The sequence below is a fragment of the Carassius gibelio genome, chromosome A22, assembly GCF_023724105.1.
Source record: "Carassius gibelio isolate Cgi1373 ecotype wild population from Czech Republic chromosome A22, carGib1.2-hapl.c, whole genome shotgun sequence".
NCBI classification, from domain to species: domain Eukaryota; kingdom Metazoa; phylum Chordata; class Actinopteri; order Cypriniformes; family Cyprinidae; genus Carassius; species Carassius gibelio.
This window is the reverse complement of record NC_068392.1, coordinates 9,138,452-9,158,123: the sequence shown is the minus strand read 5'-3', so window position 1 is coordinate 9,158,123 and position 19,672 is coordinate 9,138,452. Positions and strand designations below refer to the sequence as shown.

The window sequence follows — 19,672 nt, the reverse complement described above, 5'->3', positions numbered from 1 at the left end:
AGGCAGAGAAGACCTGTGGACGTTTTTTACTAAAGTTTCACTGAAACAGTTTCACTAAGCATAATATAAACTAGAATATATATATATATATTCAGGGGCGATTCTAAGATTTTGATTTTAGGGGGGCTCAGCCCCCAATAAGGGTATGATTAAAAATATTATTTTACTATTAGGGTAGGGTTGTATACTACTAACCTTATTGCAATCCACTATTCCATTGTATTCCCTGTATTTCATATATGGGAGTAGGAGTACTGACTGAGCCATATATAACACTGTAAAAAAAAACTAATACAGTTTTTTAGATGTGACCAGTCACTGGAAAATTTTGAATTGGGAATGTAGATATTTTTTTTTATATTTTTTATTTTTTTACAATAAAGACTTCCTGATTCAGTATTAGGACATTCATGTTTATCCTTTGATGATACCACTGCTTTTTCTTATGAAATGTACGTGGAAATTGGCAGAAAATTAAAACAACATAAGGGTTCAATGACTGCAATGAATCTTGGGAACACAGTGGTATTGTGTGTGTGTGTGTGTGTGTGTGTGTGAGGCTGTCTGTTCTATTCTCACCTGACTGTTGCTCATTTGCAGACCTACTCCCGCACGACAAAAAAAATGTTGTATATCCATCTACAATGAAATATAAATTATTATATTTTATTTTTATTATTATTATTATTATTATTATTATTAATTTTTAGCTTTTTAGCCTTTATAATCAACAATACGGTTGGTTATACATCAAGTCAGCCCCTGAACATTTATTTCATTTCAAATCATTTAACTAACCAGCTAATATTCATTAAGAATATAGACAAAACATGTATTAATGTAATTGTCTATTGGCAATATGTTTAATCTGTTCTATATTTATTTATATTTATTAAAAATAACATCATTATCAATTTGCCACTTCTATAAATCAATTACTTAAAAAATAAATAAAAAAAAATCACAGATCCCTTTACTCTTACTCTAATATATGTATCATGATACACTAATGATTCATTATTACTTAATACAAAATTATATTTAATAATAGAAAACAAAATATCTCCACATGATGTTTCTCTCTCTGTGCCATTTAGTACTTTCAGACAATGATGTGTGTCGTTAATAATTTATTTTGCATGGCTGCATAATGTAATGCCGAAATACACAATAATATGTTTTCAATTTCAAAAAGTAAATTAAAATATATCATGATCCTTTTCTAAAGTATGTTTTCATGGGTGTTAATCGCTTCATTTTTGTTGGAAGAAAAAACATCTGTCACACTGTGATAAAGGCTGAAAGTGAAAGCAGCGAAGACGTACTGGTATTGGATGCGAGAACACACACACCACACGCACACACGCACGCGCACACACACACACGCGCACACACACACACACACACACACACCTTGTACTCTCTGATGTTCGCTCTGCTCGGCGCCCCTGTGGATTGAAAAACGCGCTGAATCCGTGCAGACTCAGATCAGGGGAGGAGCCGGAACTTGATGCAGCTTGCCACCGTCTCAAATGAGTTTTTAAAGGGGACTGAAGCGATCACTAATTAATTAATCAAATAATTTTTTAGGGGGGCTGGGCATAAGTTTAGGGGGGCTGAAGCCCCCCTAAAAAGGGCCTAGCGACGCCCCTGTATATATTCATTAAACATAACATTAAAAAAACAAGGCCCACTTATTTTAGATTCTAAGCAATTGCAGCTCGGAGTGTCATCACGGCAATAGCGCTATTATTACTAATTGTGAATAATATACATTTTGTATAATAATTCTATTAACAAATCATTAATATCGAGTAATTAACGTTTCGGACAAAAAAAATCGTTAGTATGTTTGTATATTTCTTCTCAACCAATCAAAGAAGCCGAGTAGGCTAGTCAAAGCACGGGAATGGATTCACGTAGCTAATGGAATGGAGCGAAAGCGAGTTCTTGTCCACACTCAAAAGCGTTCCGTTATCACTCCAGCTCTAAATCCGCTCCGTTTCTTCAACAGGCACGGACTGGTATCACTTCATGTTTGTAATTATATTTTTTTTGTAGCGCAAACATATTTGACTATTTAATGTTATTCATCTAACGTTAGTTATTTACCTAAAGCAGCTAAAGATCGAAATTAAAAAAAAGTTTAAAAGTAAAAAAAAGACTTAAAATTATGATGTAATTTTATCTTAGAAGATTAAAATTCATTTAAATATATTCATTTATGTATGTATATATATGATAAATAATAACTACAATTAGTAAGTCCATACATAGACTCTTTCCCAAAGAGTACCACAGAAAAGCCTGGGGACAGAACAACAGGTCTCTATGGTAACCAGTTGCATCTTGGCAGGGAAAAGGTCTGTGGGTCAGTTAACCAGGGTAATATGATTTGCCATGCAGCAGTGTGCTTTAATCCGATCCCTATCAGAGCTCCCTTCCATCTTGCATTTGCACCAAGACTCTCCTAATGGCATAAATCACTGCGTCCTTCTCCAAATTCTCTCAAAGTTTATCAGTGAAGAGCAAGCTTCAAGCTTCAAAAAGGACAAAGGAATCATAAAAACAACCTATTTTGTGAGGCTAATGGCACAGAAATTATTGTTTTGATGCTCCACAGTGGCAAAATGTCGAGTTATGGTGTGAAATGAAAATTCCTTATGTAATTTGTATGTTATGTTACATGAGCATTGCTTTAACAAACAAGTGTCACCACAAAAAAATGACTCACTGCCTTGTTTTGCTTATCGAGTTCATCTTCCATAGTTTCATTATTGGAGCTGGCAGAGGTTAGCGAAATATATTAGAATTCATCAGCTGTGGCAAAGCATATTATAAGCTTGAAGAAACAGAGAGAGGAAAGGCCTAGACTACGTTTTGACTGCGTGTGATTTGATTTTATGGCTCATTTTTAATCAAAATAGTGAAAAAATACTGACATGCATTACATTTCATAACACTAAAGAGTTAATAGAAATATAGTCAACCTACTTAAAAATGTCACTTGATTCTTTGTTTGAGAATTATTTAAAATAGCTGAAAGTATTGCCAAACTTTGACACCGAAGGAGGATCCCAAGCCATATTTTGTGTCCTTTTAACTTAAAGTCATAATTATGCCATAAAATATAGAAATTATGACATGGTTATAAAAAAAAAACTATGATGAAGTTAAAAGTCAAAATTATGGCACAAGTTGAAATTCTGAGGTAATCAAAAAGTTATGATACAATATAAAAATGATGGCATAGTCGATTATGAGATAAAATTTCAAATCATGGACAGGTCATAACTATGATATAAGAGTCAAAAGCAGAAAAAAAAGTTAATTACAAGATAAGTTTTAATGACGTAAATCGAAATGATGGCATTCTAATTAGATAAAAAGTTATATATATATATATATATATATATATATATATATATATATATATATATATATATATATTAGCCGAAATTGAGATACTAAGTAAAAATTATTAGATAAAAATGTGAAATTATGACAGCCATTATCATATGAGATAAAAAGTCAATTAAGGGATAATTCATAATTATATTAAAGTCTATATAATGACATGCTAGTGATAATTATGACAAGTCAGTTATGAGATAATGTCAAAATTATGACATTCATTTGAAAATTCTAAACAATTATAAAAATTATAAATAGATTGTATATAATTATTTATAATTATCAAAATTCAATTATGAGATAAAAAATAAGTCAGTTGAGACGCAAGCAGAAATTAACATACCAAGTCTTAATTTGGAGAAAAGGTTACAAAATGATCATGACAATATGAAGTTGAGATACTACGTCAACATTATGAGATAAAAAGTTTAGTCATATTTATGAGATGAAAAGTCTATTGTTACTCCAAAAATTGTCAGAATTACAACTTCTCAATTTCTTAAATCAGATTTTTGTCATAAATTTTCCATGCCATAATGACTTGTCAATTATAATTTACCAAAGCATGATTTCTTTAATTATGTGACGAAAATGGACTAATACAAAATAAAAAGTCACAATTTTCTTTCCTTTTTGTGGCAGAAATGGGCTTCCATACTCAGAAAAACAAGTTTCTTGAATTTAATTTTGTTAACATAGCGTCCAATGTTAATTTGATTTCTTTAAAATTTTGCTTTCTTTTCTCCCTCTCTAAATGAGGTAATATTTTTTGCTTTCCCAGCTGGTCTTGTTAAGAGACCAGGCATCTTCAGGGCCTTGAAGAAAGCTCATTAAGATGCCATTACCAGTAATTGGACTAAACAAGGAAGATTCAGAAACAGCGGAGCGCTGCCAACCTTTACCCTTTCCTTGGCTCCGCTGTTTTTGTGTCATGTTATGGATGCACTTGGTTACACAACATCCTCTTTGAGTAATTTAATATTTCAACATGCTCAGTGGAGCAAAGGATCCTCCCACGTTGAATGTTGGGTCAAACAAAATATTCCAAAAAGTGGAAAACCAGTGGGTGGAATTGATTGAAGGTACATAAAAGAAAAAAAGCAGGGGTTAAGCACTTTAGCACTATACATTCAAATACATAAAAATAAAGAACAATGCGCTACTGGAGATATATTGCGCTAAAAAAGAATAAGAGATGTATCTGCTTTGACTTGTCACTGCTTTTCTTATATATCATTTGATTTACTTCTAGGAAGTTGCAGCCAAAGAAACGAAAGAACAAAAGTTACTGAACATGACAAGAGTACAAAACACGCAGCGCTTCTGGACTGTCAGGCTCTGTGACTGGAGCGCCAGTGTAGGATGTTGGCCCGGGCAGACAGGTGCGCAGCTGGTCTCAGAGCTATCTGAGATATGTGGTGCTGGAACGGACTGTTTGGACCCGCTCCCAGACGCACTGGACTGCTGAACAATTGCATCATAGAGTGGGAGAGCTGGGGCTGGACTGGAATAACGGGTACACCTGGAAAAACTAGGAAAACTCAACAGTGAAGCGAATCATGTCATCAATGCAACTACTGTAGATATGACAACATTTTTTTAAGACATTAGGATGTTTGGTATTGTGGCAGTGTTGATGTCCTGTACCTGGATAGCTGGAGTTGATCAGGGTGGGGTAAGGAGGAGTGTAAGGGCTGGTGTATGTGGTTAAGACGACTTTGGTTTAGCTGGAGAAGCACACACCTGCAGGTCACTTATTGCTTGGACAGGTGGAGGAGCAGACAAGCTCTCTGTCTATGTGAAAAAAACATTAAAAAAATAATGTGGCTATGTAGATCAGTTAATGTGCTTTAAAAATGAGCTAATAAGATGAGAAATTACCCCCCCCCCCCCCCCCAAAAAAAAAAAAAGAAAAAAAAGAAAATCAAACAAGACCCATCTGTCAGAGGTCAAAAAATCAAATTAGTTAGAGTTGTGCTGGTCAGATTACGCTAACAAACAGCAATGTTTTTAAAGCACCACAGTAACACACTTTTAGGTTAATCAACATGCAACAGGCTTAAAGTCGTCTCTGCATTTTAGCAAGTTAAGCTAGTATTTTAAAATAAAAATGACACTTTAGCTACTCTGTAAAAAAAAGAATATAAAAAAAGTAGCAATATAGATACATTTTATTATATTTAGTAAAATAATTTTGAAGGGTTTGGATTAATCAAATGGCTTAATTATAGTTATTATATAGTATTTAAGCACGATTTTACACATAGATAATTGTATTTATTTATTTATTTTCTGTTTATCAAGCAAAAAAAAAAATTTTAATTTACAAACAATTTTTTTTTTACCTTAAATCTTAATATTATATAATAAAAATGTATGTCTTCTAAAATAAAAATTGTTATAAATATTTTACACATTTTAACCATTAATAAAGTATTTCAGCAAGTATTTTAACATCAAAAATGACACTTTAGCTTTAAAAGAAACGGCAATTGCTTTGCTAGATTCTGTGATTTCATCCTGCAAACAGCTGAAAATTAATATCACATATCTCTTGTAGAAACTTGCCTTTTCCAATGAACCCTTCTTTTGAATGATTAAGCAAATGAACCTCTGCGTAGAGACTAATTAACATTCTCATCTAATCACCGCACACTTAAGATTAACTGCCTCCCAAAGGGCTCAGCGGGAGAACGGGGATGTAATGGGGAAAAAAATACGTCATGAGATTAAATCTCCAGACGCACAGCACCTCAAGTCATTCTGAGCAATGACGGTGTGCTAAACGCTGTGAGGAATGAAAGTCTGAATCCTGGAGCTTTATTCATGAGCACTGGAATCAGATTATACCTCAGGCTTTACCTGTCAAATATATCTAACGCTCAAAAGCTCTCATGTCATCATGCCTATTGTGGACGAGACGGCATCCTTACCTTCGATCCGTCTTCAGTCATGATGTCATGTTGAAGCTTCGTCTTATCTGTCTTGTCCTCTACTGTCCATCCCTGATTCCATTCACTGCAGCATAATAGGACTTCAGCCTGCAGAGCTTCAGATGGATTAACCTTTCCACTCTGAAAGGAAATATATATTAAAGAAATTAATTCAAAATATGTTTTATATAGATGTAATACGACTAACTTTAGCTGCAGTTTTGATGTCAGGAACATTTATACACTCAAGGGCAGGAAGGTCCAGGATTGAGTCCACATTTATGGAGAAGTTAGTTTCAGAGCTGGAAACCTGGAATGAACCAACTAGAGTCGCAAATAATTTTACTCTTTCGGCAAATTACTCTTGATTACTTGCTCACAAACAAAGCTACACCAGTATAATACATTGTTTTAATAAACTAAAAATATTTCAGATCAAAATATTTGCACAATATAGTTTCATTGCCTGGAATGTGTGAACAGAAGCTTTGTATATCAATTTGTTTATTAACTTCATAGAGATACACAGTACGGCACTTAAAAGGATAGTTCAAAAAGGAATGTCAATTATCGCTTGATCTACTCATCCTCAAGCCATTCTATGTGTATATGACTTTCTTCTTTCAGATGAATACAGTTATATTTAAAAATGTCCTGGTTCTTCCATGGATATATCCAAAATGGATATTTTTCTTATACAAATGCATCTCTTTGCTTCAGAAGTCCTTTATTAATCCCCCAGAGCCGTGAGGAGCACTTTACATGATGGATCGAGGCACTTTTTTGGCATTCAAAATCTCAACACTCATTCACTGCCATTATAAATCTTTAAAGAGCCAGCATTTTTTATACATATAAATCTGATTGTATTTGTCTAAAAGAAAGTCATATACATTTAGTATGGCTTGAGGCTAGTGTTGTCAAATTTTAAAAATGTGACGATACTAGTATTATGAGCGCTGTTGAGTGGATTTTTAAACACCTCTCATTGGCCACAGTGTTCACGTGCTCAACAGATATGTCTGTGATTGGCTACAGTGATCATCGCTTCACACTCTTTAATGCGCACTTACTCAGATATACACAGGAGCGTTTGAAAGCCATGTCTATCAGCAGATCCCTAATATATCTGCTCATATCTCCTCACTACTTGAGGGTGAGTAAATCATGGGGTAATTTTTATTTTTGGGTGAACTATCCCTTTAAAAACCTGAGCTCCCAAACACCCACAGGATCCAGTGCTGCTCACTCTCATTCCTCTATTTACAGCACAGCCTCAGCAGACAGACCTCCTCCTGTCCTTTACGTCCTCAAGATGGTAATCTCCGAAATAAGACGTCACTGGGTGGAACTGCCCTGACACCTAAAAGCCAAATGAGAAGAAACCATCATCTACTGAAGGGTCTTAAATGAACATTTGTGCTCAGACCAATCCAGAAGTAGTCATGGAGGGAAGGGCGTGGCCCTCTTTCTCTAGGGCGAGGTGAATATAGACATCCTCCTCCGTGTTTGTGGCACACTAGAGCAACAGGAAGTCCTCCTGGTAGCTGTGGATGGTGCCCACCAGAGTGTGCTCACTGCACATCTTCTAAAAGAGCTGATTGCACTCGGAGTCCAAATACTCTGTGAAAAAGCAAAGACAGAAAGAAAATGTTGAGAAAAAGAGGAATGCAAATGACTACAGTGTGACAAAACACTGTAAATAAAACGAGCAAATAAAATTATGTGTTTGTGTTTGAAGACCGCTTCATCTACAAACATCTGATAGAAGTCTCTAAGATGTCAGTTTTACATATTAATCATAAACATCTTAAAGATATTTTTGTATGACTCATCTTGCACTTGTGGGCGTGTCCAAATGTTTGTCCAATCAAATGTCGAAAAAAGATTGAAAAAAGCCAAAAGACTAGCAATATAATTTATCAATTTCATACTGTATTCAGGTGATTTAGCATAATTAATTTTTCTAGGCCATAAATACTGATTTAGCAGCAAACAAAAGGGATAAAACACTAAAATCTCTTTTCAACATGATGCTGCCGTCGAGTAGGTATTCCAAATGCACAACATCCGGCATTTCCTTGACCATATCCAAAACATTTCTGAATCCCAGTAACCTGAGGGGCATTGGGAAGCCCAGCATGGTCTGGTTGTCCTTCTTGAGCTGTTCAAGGGTCAAACCATGCTTAGCAGAGACCAGAAGAGAGCGGACATCTTTCTTCAAAACCGTGAGGAGCTGATCTTGGATCATACTGACAGCTACAAACACGAGTAGCCTACATAATTAACTTACTTGACAGCTGACAAAAACATGACAGTTTAAACGTAAATGTGATCCCTCATGATGTCGACAGACACCCTTTAGACAAAAAATAAAATAAAAAATAAAATAAAATGTCAGTTCATTTTGTTGACTATACTGCTTTAACGCAAAATTCACGTGTCTATTTAAGATAACCTCGAAATCATGGCGGTCCTATAAATGTATATGTATGCATGTATATTATTAATGTGTATTATGGGCGATATATTAATACTAGTTGTACAAGATAAACTTCCGTGAAGATCACGCGACAGGCCACGTTTTTTGGAATTTGTAATTGGAATTTTCCATGACAGGTGCGCGAGCGCAATGACGATGACGTCAATGGAGCGTGCGTCAAAAAATATCCTCCGAGATTGATTTTTATAACAGGAGTGATTGCAGAAGTGTAGGTTAAAGTATATTTCATCAGCGTCTGTTGTGTGGGCAGATGCAGCAGTCTTCCTGAGGCACGTGTTACATCAGCATTCAATAAACTTTACACACAGCTTATGATGTACAGCTACTTTTCTTTTTTTAATATACATTTTTAAAATATATAAATATAGTATAAATTTCAGTTTTTCTTAAGTAAATTAAATAATACTTATGCAAAGATATGCTACAAACTACAGGGCCTAAAGGTGTAAATGAGTGTTGAAAACATTTTTTACATTGGCTAGACTACATGCATTAAGTTTATTAGTAAAAAAAAAAAAAAAAAAAAAGATAATATTAATAAATAAAATTGGGCAATTTATATTTGATTTTTATTTTTATTGTCAGGCATATCAACAAAAACTGATACATTTTGGTAGATTTATAACAGTCTATTTAAAAAATAATTTATACTTGTTTTGAATAAAATTATATATTTTTTAATTTTAATTATTTAATTATTTTTAATCACATTTTTTTATTCTAAATCTAAATAGTAAATATAAATTCAAATTTGCATTTTCTTGTGTGTGTGTGTGTATAAACACACACATATAAATAAACATTACTTTGGTATTAAACAAAGATCTTAAAAAGAAAACATGAACCACAATCTTAATATCCATACTATTAGTACTAAACTTAATAATAATTATATAAATATTATTTCCCAAAACATTTTGCATTGCCTTTTTATCAAATAATTGTCAGTTTACAACACTGTGAGGTAAGTAACCTAGTTTTGTTACATAGACTGACTTTTTCCACAGATTTTTCCAAATAATCATTCTCTATAAATGCTGTCTTATTTCATTATATGTATATATTTGCTAAAATACATAAATATTAGATAGATAGATATATAGATAGATACTTTTTCTAAAAACACATTATGTTCCATTCACCTCTGTGTAGGACGTTACCACTGTGTAAAATTAATTAGAAGAGCGCAAACACTCCCCTGTCATCATATGAACCTGCACAGGCCTACAGAAATACTCCCTTTTCAGAACCACAGAAGTCCACAGGAGCAGACCAGACACCAGATGAACCATCACAACAGATGCTCCTCTCACTGATCTCTGGATGCTTCTCATGAGAGAGGCCAATAATGGAGAAAAGAGCAGAAACATCTCAGCATTCTTCCAGATCTGGACGGGTTAAGAGAGAGCCATCACCTTCTGCTAAAGAGAGGAAAACCAGAGCACCCAAATCCGTGAAGCTCCAAGAGCCCCACAAAAGAAAAGAAAAACCAGATGTGACAGTAGAAGAAGAAAGAGGTGAAGCTAAAGAGGCTCAAATAATCTCTAGCAGCACTGTTGTAAATGTAGACAGTGTGAGGGAACAAATAAAAGAAGATCGAGAGGAGTTGCTGGGATTACTGGAGACCGAAGGACCTGGAGAAGGTAAGTGTGGAGAAGAAAACATCTCAGAACAGATGGAAACGATCTATAATATGTTCTTTGGTCTTTAATATTTCACTAAAGCCTTGAAGAAGAGATACCTTGGAGTTTGTGAGCTACTTCTGATCATTTTGGTCCTGTCTGTGGTGATCTTCTTCTTGCCTTTTTCCATATGGTTCTGTGTGAAGGTATGCTTTTAACCAGTGGGATTTAATAATAATAATAAAATATTATAATGTATTTGGTACGTTTACAACTTTCATTTATAAATGTTGTTATGTATAAAACTGTTTATTTGTAGATTGTGAGAGAACATGAGAGAGCCGTTATATTTCGGTTGGGGCATTTATTGCAGAAGAGACCAAGGGGCCCTGGTACATTTTAATTTACATATTAACACTTTTATAGTTTATAGCCATATTCTAGTTATTATGAAAATACATTTTATTTTAAAAATATTTGTATAAAATTTGTATGTTTATATTTTAATATTATTAATGTATAATTGTTAATGTAACAGATTTTTAATATAATTTAGTTTATATAATTTGTAATTAATATATTACTGATTTTAATGTTCTTTTAGTATTAAAAAGAAATAATTTTTATATTTTAATAATTTATGTTTGTGGACTTACATACATACATGTTTAATTTTGTTGCAGGACTGATGTTTTATTTCCCATTTTTGGATGTATGCCATATCGTGGACATTCGTCTGAACATACTGAAGATCCCTCCTCACACGGTAATTTCTTTGCCTTGATAGTAAAGTCTCTGTTTTTTTTCCGCTCATAGACCTTTAATCAGGTTAGACACCATATTGAATTTAACATGGATGAAAACGAGTATGTAAGGGACGAATGTATAAAAGCTTTACTGAGTTTTTGTCTACTGAAAGTTTTTTCGAAAACACATTTTGTCTGCCGAACAGTCGACATGCAGTCGATTTTTTTTACGGACTGTATTTCTATCCCTCACAGCCTTGCTTTCATTCCTGTCAAAAATGAAACATTGTGCTACCCCCCGACTAAGGTCTATGTATGCAGCATTGTATTTTCTGAGATGACCTCGGAGTCATTTAATGAAGTGCACTCTAAAAAGCTGACTGTGTCACTTACACACGTATGTAAACATGAGGGTGCATCTTGTTGAAGACTAGCCCAATTGAAAAAATAAATAAATAAAACACTCTTAGGTCTCTAGATATGGCTTGGATCTTTCAAAGCAAGTCAAGAGTATTTTAATGGCCCATTTTATCGACTGCTAAGAAAAGTGCAAGTCTAAAAAATGATAAAACACGTCTCCAACAAGCCATATAATTTCATTTCATTATATCATCAGGTGGTGACCAAAGATCTGGTGTGCACTGAAGTGAGCGCGGTGTGTTACTATCGTATCGAGAACATCTCTGTGTGTTACTCCTCCCTTGCCAGTGTCCCAGATGTGCTGCAGTCTCTGACCCAGGTGTCTGTTAGAGAGATACTAGCCCACCATACCTTCACTGACATTTTGCGGAACCGGAAACGAATGGCCCGGGAGGTTCAGGTAAATGTCAACAAATATGAACACCTCACAAGGACTTGAAGCAATACGTTTTTACTACGATTTCATTTGTCGGGCAGGTCAGTTTAGATTCGGTAACCTGCAGGTGGGGAATCAAGGTGGAAAGAGCGGAGATGTAAGTACATAGAACAGATCTCCAAAGGTTTTCCCATCAAGGCACTCATAACATACAGTATTGTTCAAAATAATAGCAGTACAATGTGACTAACCAGAATAATCAAGGTTTTTAGTATATTTTTTATTGCTACGTGGCAAACAAGTTACCAGTAGGTTCAGTAGATTCTCAGAAAACAAACAAGACCCAGCATTCATGATATGCACGCTCTTAAGGCTGTGCAATTGGGCAATTAGTTGAAAGGGGTGTGTTCAAAAAAATAGCAGTGTCTACCTTTGACTGTACAAACTCAAAACTATTTTGTACAAACATTTTTTTTTTCTGGGATTTAGCAATCCTGTGAATCACTAAACTAATATTTAGTTGTATGACCACAGTTTTTTAAAACTGCTTGACATCTGTGTGGCATGGAGTCAACCAACTTGTGGCACCTCTCAGCTGTTATTCCACTCCATGATTCTTTAACAACATTCCACAATTCATTCACATTTCTTGGTTTTGCTTCAGAAACAGCATTTTTGATATCACCCCACAAGTTCTCAATTGGATTAAGGTCTGGAGATTGGGCTGGCCACTCCATAACATTAATTTTGTTGGTTTGGAACCAAGACTTTGCCCGTTTACTAGTGTGTTTTGGGTCATTGTCTTGTTGAAACAACCATTTCAAGGGCATGTCCTCTTCAGCATAGGGCAACATGACCTCTTCAAGTATTTTAACATATGCAAACTGATCCATGATCCCTGGTATGCGATAAATAGGCCCAACACCAAAGTAGGAGAAACATGCCCATATCATGATGCTTGCACCTCCATGCTTCACTGTCTTCACTGTGTACTGTGGCTTGAATTCAGAGTTTGGGGGTCGTCTCACAAACTGCCTGTGGCCCTTGGACCCAAAAAGAACAATTTTACTCTCATCAGTCCACAAAATGTTCCTCCATTTCTCTTTAGGCCAGTTGATGTGTTCTTTGGCAAATTGTAACCTCTTCTGCACATGCCTTTTTTTTAACAGAGGGACTTTGCGGGGGATTCTTGAAAATAGATTAGCTTCACACAGACGTCTTCTAACTGTCACAGTACTTACAGGTAACTCCAGACTGTCTTTGATCATCCTGGAGGTGATCATTGGCTGAGCCTTTGCCATTCTGGTTATTCTTCTATCCATTTTGATGGTTGTCTTCCGTTTTCTTCCACGTCTCTCTGGTTTTGCTCTCCATTTTAAGGCATTGGAGATCATTTTAGCTGAACAGCCTATCATTTTTTGCACCTCTTTATAGGTTTTCCCCTCTCTAATCAACTTTTTAATCAAAGTACGCTGTTCTTCTGAACAATGTCTTGAACGACCCATTTTCCTCAGCTTTCAAATGCATGTTCAACAAGTGTTGGCTTCATCGTTAAATAGGGGCCACCTGATTCACACCTGTTTCTTCACAAAATTGATGACCTCAGTGATTGAATGCCACACTGCTATTTTTTTGAACACACCCCTTTCAACTAATTCAACTATTTGCCCAATTGCACAGCCTTAAGAGCGTGCATATCATGAATGCTGGGTCTCATTTGTTTTCTGAGAATCTACTGAACCTACTGGTAACTTGTTTGCCACGTAGCAATAAAAAAATATACGAAAAACCTTGATTATTCTGGTTAGTCACATTGTACTGCTATTATTTTGAACAATACTGTATCTCCACTGTTGCAGAGAAGAAATCAGTCTTCCACCTGAGCTGCAACGCAACTTTGCTGTGGAGGCCGAAGCGAGACGTCAGGCACAAGTCAAAGTAAGTAAAGCCATAAGTACGAAATGGGATTTGAACCCACAACGTTTTAGTTTACAACCCAGCTTTGCTTCCCACAGGTGATCGCTGCAGAGGGAGAAAAGGCGGCTTGTGAGGCTTTGAAGGCCTCTGTAGAGTCTCTCTCTGGTTCTCCAATGGTTGTGCACCTCCGTCTCCTGCAGCTCCTCAACAATTTGCGCTCTGAGCAGCCTGCTGTGGTCCTCAACATACCTCCTGATGTCCTGACTCAACCCATCGACCTCAGCAGTTTGACCAGACCTGCCAATCAAAGCCTGACCACAGACAATGGCTCAGATGATGCTAACAAAGATTTGCCCGTGATGTAAACACAACATGACTGTCAGTGTTCACTTAGGATGTTTTTACATAAACATGCACGATATATCAGTACTATATTGGTTATTGGATTATGGTATGGATCAATATTTAATTGTGCCTGCTTATTTCCTCTATTTTTACATGTAGTTGCCTTTGCTCCATCTAACTCTTTAACTTAATCTTTAAAAACACTAATAATTTACACTATTAAATGTAATCTTTAGCAAATTTTATGATATGTGCAATTCAAGTACACTTCAAATAGAGATGTGTCTGTTGAATAGCGTGAGCTCCAGTATGGCGTTTATTCCCATTTAGCATTTCTTGGTGCCTCAGGTTTCTGACTTCTTGTTTTAGCTTCAAAAGGGGTGCTGGGGGCCTTAAATGAGGGTGTTACATTCTTACTGCTCGCTGTAAAAAGGTTAAATATAGTCAGAGGTCAGAGAACAGGTCAGTTCATAACATATACTGTATTCAAGTCGATCAAGTCGAATTGACCAACAGAAAGCTACTTGGTTTGAGACAGACTTGTATGAGTGGTGCTTCATAAATCACTGCATGTACACTTGGTCTCCACACTAGGTCGAGCCTGTAGCTGCCTCTCCAGATTTTGTTTCTTGTTTCAAACTAGCTGTATGGCTAGCAAGCTAACAGCTTATATGTGTTAGTTACATATTCATCAGAAATTTGGAAAAAATAAGGCCAAGTGGTGTCTTTCAAGGGTTCCTCTTCATCTTCTTTGTTAGGTTCCTCTGGTTGTTGCTCAAGCTAAGAAGAAATCCAATAAAGTAACTCACATTCTGTATTAGCATAACTGTATTCAACCAGAAGACCCATGCTAATGTCACTCACAGACTGTGGCAGTTTTTCCAGACAGCTGGAGCTCCACAGGGCATCCCTTCACACCCGACAGGCCTCCACCCACTCACCACACTCTTTCTGAATGAACACAGAGCAGAAGAATCCATGGCATTTCAGGCGAGAACTCGATCTGAATCATTACTCAAGGAAGAGAGCATGGTTGAGAGGATTGTTAAGCCCTCTGAAATTTAGAAAGTTGGTAAAGCTCATTCTCTGTTTCGTTCTGAGTTGAGCCCTTCAGAATCGCCTCCTCCACAATAACCTGACAAGAGCTTCAGGACCATTTATATAATGAATTTATGCTTAACTATAAGCTGCTCCTCTTGATGTATTGAGTATCTTCTTGATGCATTGAGTTTTATGAGATTACCTTGAGATGTACTTGGAAAAGTAGTCAAGTTTCCCAAAGAGGATCCTGGCATCCTCCTCCAGCTTCTCAACAGAATTCAGGCATTGTTAGATTCGGTTCATGGACTGGGATCATCAGTAGCAGAAGGTCCACCATCCAGCAAATCAACTTGGTGTGAAGAAACGTTACCTGATAACACATGATTCGATCATCACTCATGGCCTGGGGCATGGGCATCCAGTCCTGCTCCAGGAAGTCCATCTTCCTGCAGACTTTAAGTTGAATCTTTGTTAAACACCCCGAACCAGGTAATCAAGGTCTTCAGGATTACTCGAAACATCCTGGGCTCCATTTCACAAAAGAATCATAAGATCATAGAGATCATTGTTACTAATGGTTTCTACAATCTACTTAAGCTTACAGTGCATTTGGTTAATGCAGCTGTTCTGCCCCAAGCCTTGAGAGATGATTATCTTGTCTTGTCTAGCCCAGGTCTGTTGGATCGAAATTCTGAAGGTAGGGAGGATCCAGGAACAGGAATGGACAACCCTAACCCCTGACTTACGGCATGCAACAAATGTTACACAGTGCTGGGGTATAAAAGTTTTCTTGAGAGAACTGGAATTCCGTCATTGCTTGTAAGACATCATTCATTTCAATCCTGTCAAAGATGCAAACAGGGAATTTGGACATGGTTCAAATAAAAACATGAATCCGGTTATATGTGTTTTGTGTCTTTTGTTGAAAGTATCTGCCCATGTTTCTGAGGGTCCATTGTAAGTTGGCAGTAGATGAGGTATCTCACTAAGTTTTGCAAGATAGTTATTATGTTTGATCCTTGCATCTCTCTTACTTGGTTTGGGGTTTCTTTTAGCCCAGTCCTGTTCTGATTGTGTGCTGTCCACTAGCTGGAGAGTCTGCTTGATTCACTAAGTTGCCAAGAGCTTCCTCAAACTTGAGCCAATCCCCTAAAGACTGCTCCTCTGGAAGTCCACTCAAGGACTTTAATCTTCTCGACCAGAACTCCATAGTTTCAATAAGCAACATTACAGATGCATGGATCCCTGCATAAACAACCAAGAGCAGATGTCAGTACCTACTGAAAAAAAGTAAATGTGAGGAACTAAAGATACTAAAAAAATGTTGGATAAAAATAAATAAATAAAATAATAATAATAATAATAATAATAATATTTATATATATATATATATATATATATATTTTTTTTTTTTATCCAAAAAAAATAAATAAATAAAAATAAAACCAGTCAGTTACAAGTGAATTCAGGAATCACACTATATTGTACAGTTCAAAAAAGTAAATACATTTAGAGATTTGCTAGATTACATTTAACAGTCTTTCTTTATTGAGCCTGTCAAAGACAGTGCTGTGTGACCACTTCAGACCAGTTCCTGTCCACTTCTTCCCCGAGCTGCGTGTCTTCACACCCCTTCAGCTTGATTAGGGCTGTCACTTGAGTTTGAAAAGCCTCCTCTGACAAGTTAACCATCTTCTCCCCAAAGTTGACTAGAAAAGCTTAAATTTTCTTTCCACAAAGTCAGAGCTACGAGAATACAAGACAAAATGAAAACGTTCATATTCACAAAGAAAACGGACTAGATAAACGTCTAGTTTTCCACATAAATCTTGCCTGAACTTGGTTGCCTGAGTCTCAAAGGTAACTGAGAAGCCATGGACACAGGATGTGTTTCTGCAGGATGGGTAAACCTGATACCTGATGGAAGAGTCAAACAAGATCAGTGTTGTAGCAGAAATATTTAGACATGGAGAGACAGTCTGAAGGACGATGCTTTATAACTGACCATAAAGTTGCCTTTGTCCTCAGGAAATCAAAGCAGGGTTCTTCCATGTGCATCTGATGAATGCAAAAGTACAAGATTTTAAGAAAGAAGGACAATATTTTAATTTTGAGCAACAATAAAACTCACCACAAGCAGCTCCATCAGTGCATGTTCCCTAAAGTTCTTCACCCCTGTCTGCAAAAAAAACCCCACTTGAAGTGCAACATTTTGGTGTTTCTCAGTTTGAGAAGATCTGAAATGCAGCACAGGAGTCACATGGACTGCTAACTGACCATTACCTGACAGTATACTGTGACTTCAGAGTTAGCATTCACTTTATTGAAGGACTGGACTTTACATAAGTGATGTGTCTGTGGTAACTCCACCACTCGGAACAGGACCGGAGGTTCTGCTGGAGGAGGCTTATACTGGAGCTTCCTGTAAAACACCAATATGCTGTATTTGTCAGTAAATAAATTACATGTTTAGAAAAAAAAACTAAATAATAAAATGTATAGATAAAACTATGATAAGGTTTCCCTACAGCATAAGGTCGTAGGTGTCTAATGTTTTAAAAAAGGAAGGTTTCAATGTTCTGGTTCATACCTCTGCTGAGGACCAACAGACTGAAGCATCTTCAGATACTGGAAGACTATACGAATGACCTACAACAACAACAACAACAACAACAAAATCCATTAACTCCTTCATGACCAATCAGCCAGGAAATGTTATGAAGGGGTTTCACTCTACATCCCACCATTCAAACAAGCATTGTTTGAATTTTAACGCCATTAGCACAATGCAAACTTGTACTGTTACAGTGTGTTGTCCTGGTTTAGAAGCCTAGTGGACACCAGCATCTTCATCCTCAGTAGGGTAAGACACTTTCTAACGGTGGATAGATTTTGACAGCTGTCAGGATGTGTTTCTGACATGTAATGTTTGCTGTTTGCCTCTGAGGTGGTAGACCCCAGTTGATGGTCAGTGCATGAATCTTTCTCACAGGCACCACTGTAAAAGCCACACTAGTGCTTATCAAAGCTTCCAAATACCCATTTAAATTCATGAAACACATGAGTAGACTTAAAGTTGAGAGGAACTGAATCATATAAATAAATGTTATGTAATGTAATACATTCAATTCATTTAAAATTAGGTTTTATTTTATTTTTAACTTTTTAACTGTATTACATTTGATAATAAAATTAAATATACAAGATAAAAACTAATCACAAAACATAAATTACTTCACAAAATATGATTTTAATGTTTAATACTTACATGTATAGTGATATCAATAATAATAATAATAATAATAAATAATAACATGTTAACAATATATTTCATATTCTCAGTTAATATAGTAATACATAGAATTAATATGATAGCCGTTATAATTAATTTATATTATATTATTATTAAATCCATTCACCAAAAATATGTTATAAAATGTATACCTTATAATTATTGTGACATTTATTTAATTATTTATTTGTTTCTTATTTTATCAACAGTAATTAGTTTGCTCTTATGTATTGTTCATAATGCTCTGTACAGCACTTTGGTCAACATGGGTTGTTTTTAAATGTGCCTTATAAATAAACAATGAATGAGTGAATATTATAATGGATAAACTGTATTTACCTGTATTTTGGGGGGTCGCTCGGTGATTTGGTTATCATCGGATCGCTTCGCTCAGATTCTCTGTTTGCGTCAAGTCTGACAAACCTGTCAGACTGCATCCAAACCGTGTAGATTTAACAAGACTGGCACCTGGCACTAATATATTTACGTCCTCTGCTGTATTAAATATTAAGTTTCCAACAGCTACTAATCTCGTTTAGTAAAAAGCGTTCTGAAATCAAACTTGTGCAACTTCATCTTCGAGATGGTCTGTCATCTTCTCTGTGAGGATTGGATTACAGATGTTAAACGGATGTTAATGCTCTTGATGAGCACACCTTATACACTGAAATTTGATTGGATGTTATACCTTGGCATGAAAAACAATAACCAATCTGATTGGCCGAGCGTTGCCACAAATGCATAATAAGCTTTGAATTTTGATCTGGTTCTCTTATACAGATAAAGTTTTGTTGTTTAACTAAAACGAAACCTACAAGAAATTATTTTCGGCTACTGAAATAAAGCTGAAAATAAATAAGTATATATATAAACTGCTAAAGACAGTTTAATCCAATACCATGAATTAAGATTCAAATTATTTAAATGAAGAATTAGGATACTGTAATTAAAGCTCTTTATATTGGTGAATTTTGAGTTTTGAAAGTTTTAATTTAATATAGTATATATTTTTATTATTGGCCATCAGCATAACATACATACAATGACAAACGTGGCACGTAAA

The 19,672-nt window shown here is 35.7% G+C and overlaps 1 protein-coding gene across 1 annotated transcript; it reads left to right on the top strand.

The window, feature by feature from the left end:
* The first annotated feature begins 10,008 nt into the window (after positions 1-10,008).
* On the top strand, positions 10,009-15,167 carry LOC127942659 (podocin-like). The gene is made up of 8 exons (XM_052538512.1): positions 10,009-10,493; positions 10,575-10,678; positions 10,792-10,864; positions 11,156-11,238; positions 11,835-12,038; positions 12,116-12,171; positions 13,874-13,952; positions 14,030-15,167. Exons 1-8 carry the CDS (start codon positions 10,199-10,201, stop codon positions 14,294-14,296), a joined length of 1,161 nt encoding a protein of 386 aa, XP_052394472.1. The 5' UTR covers positions 10,009-10,198; the 3' UTR covers positions 14,297-15,167.
* The last annotated feature ends 4,505 nt before the right edge of the window (positions 15,168-19,672 follow it).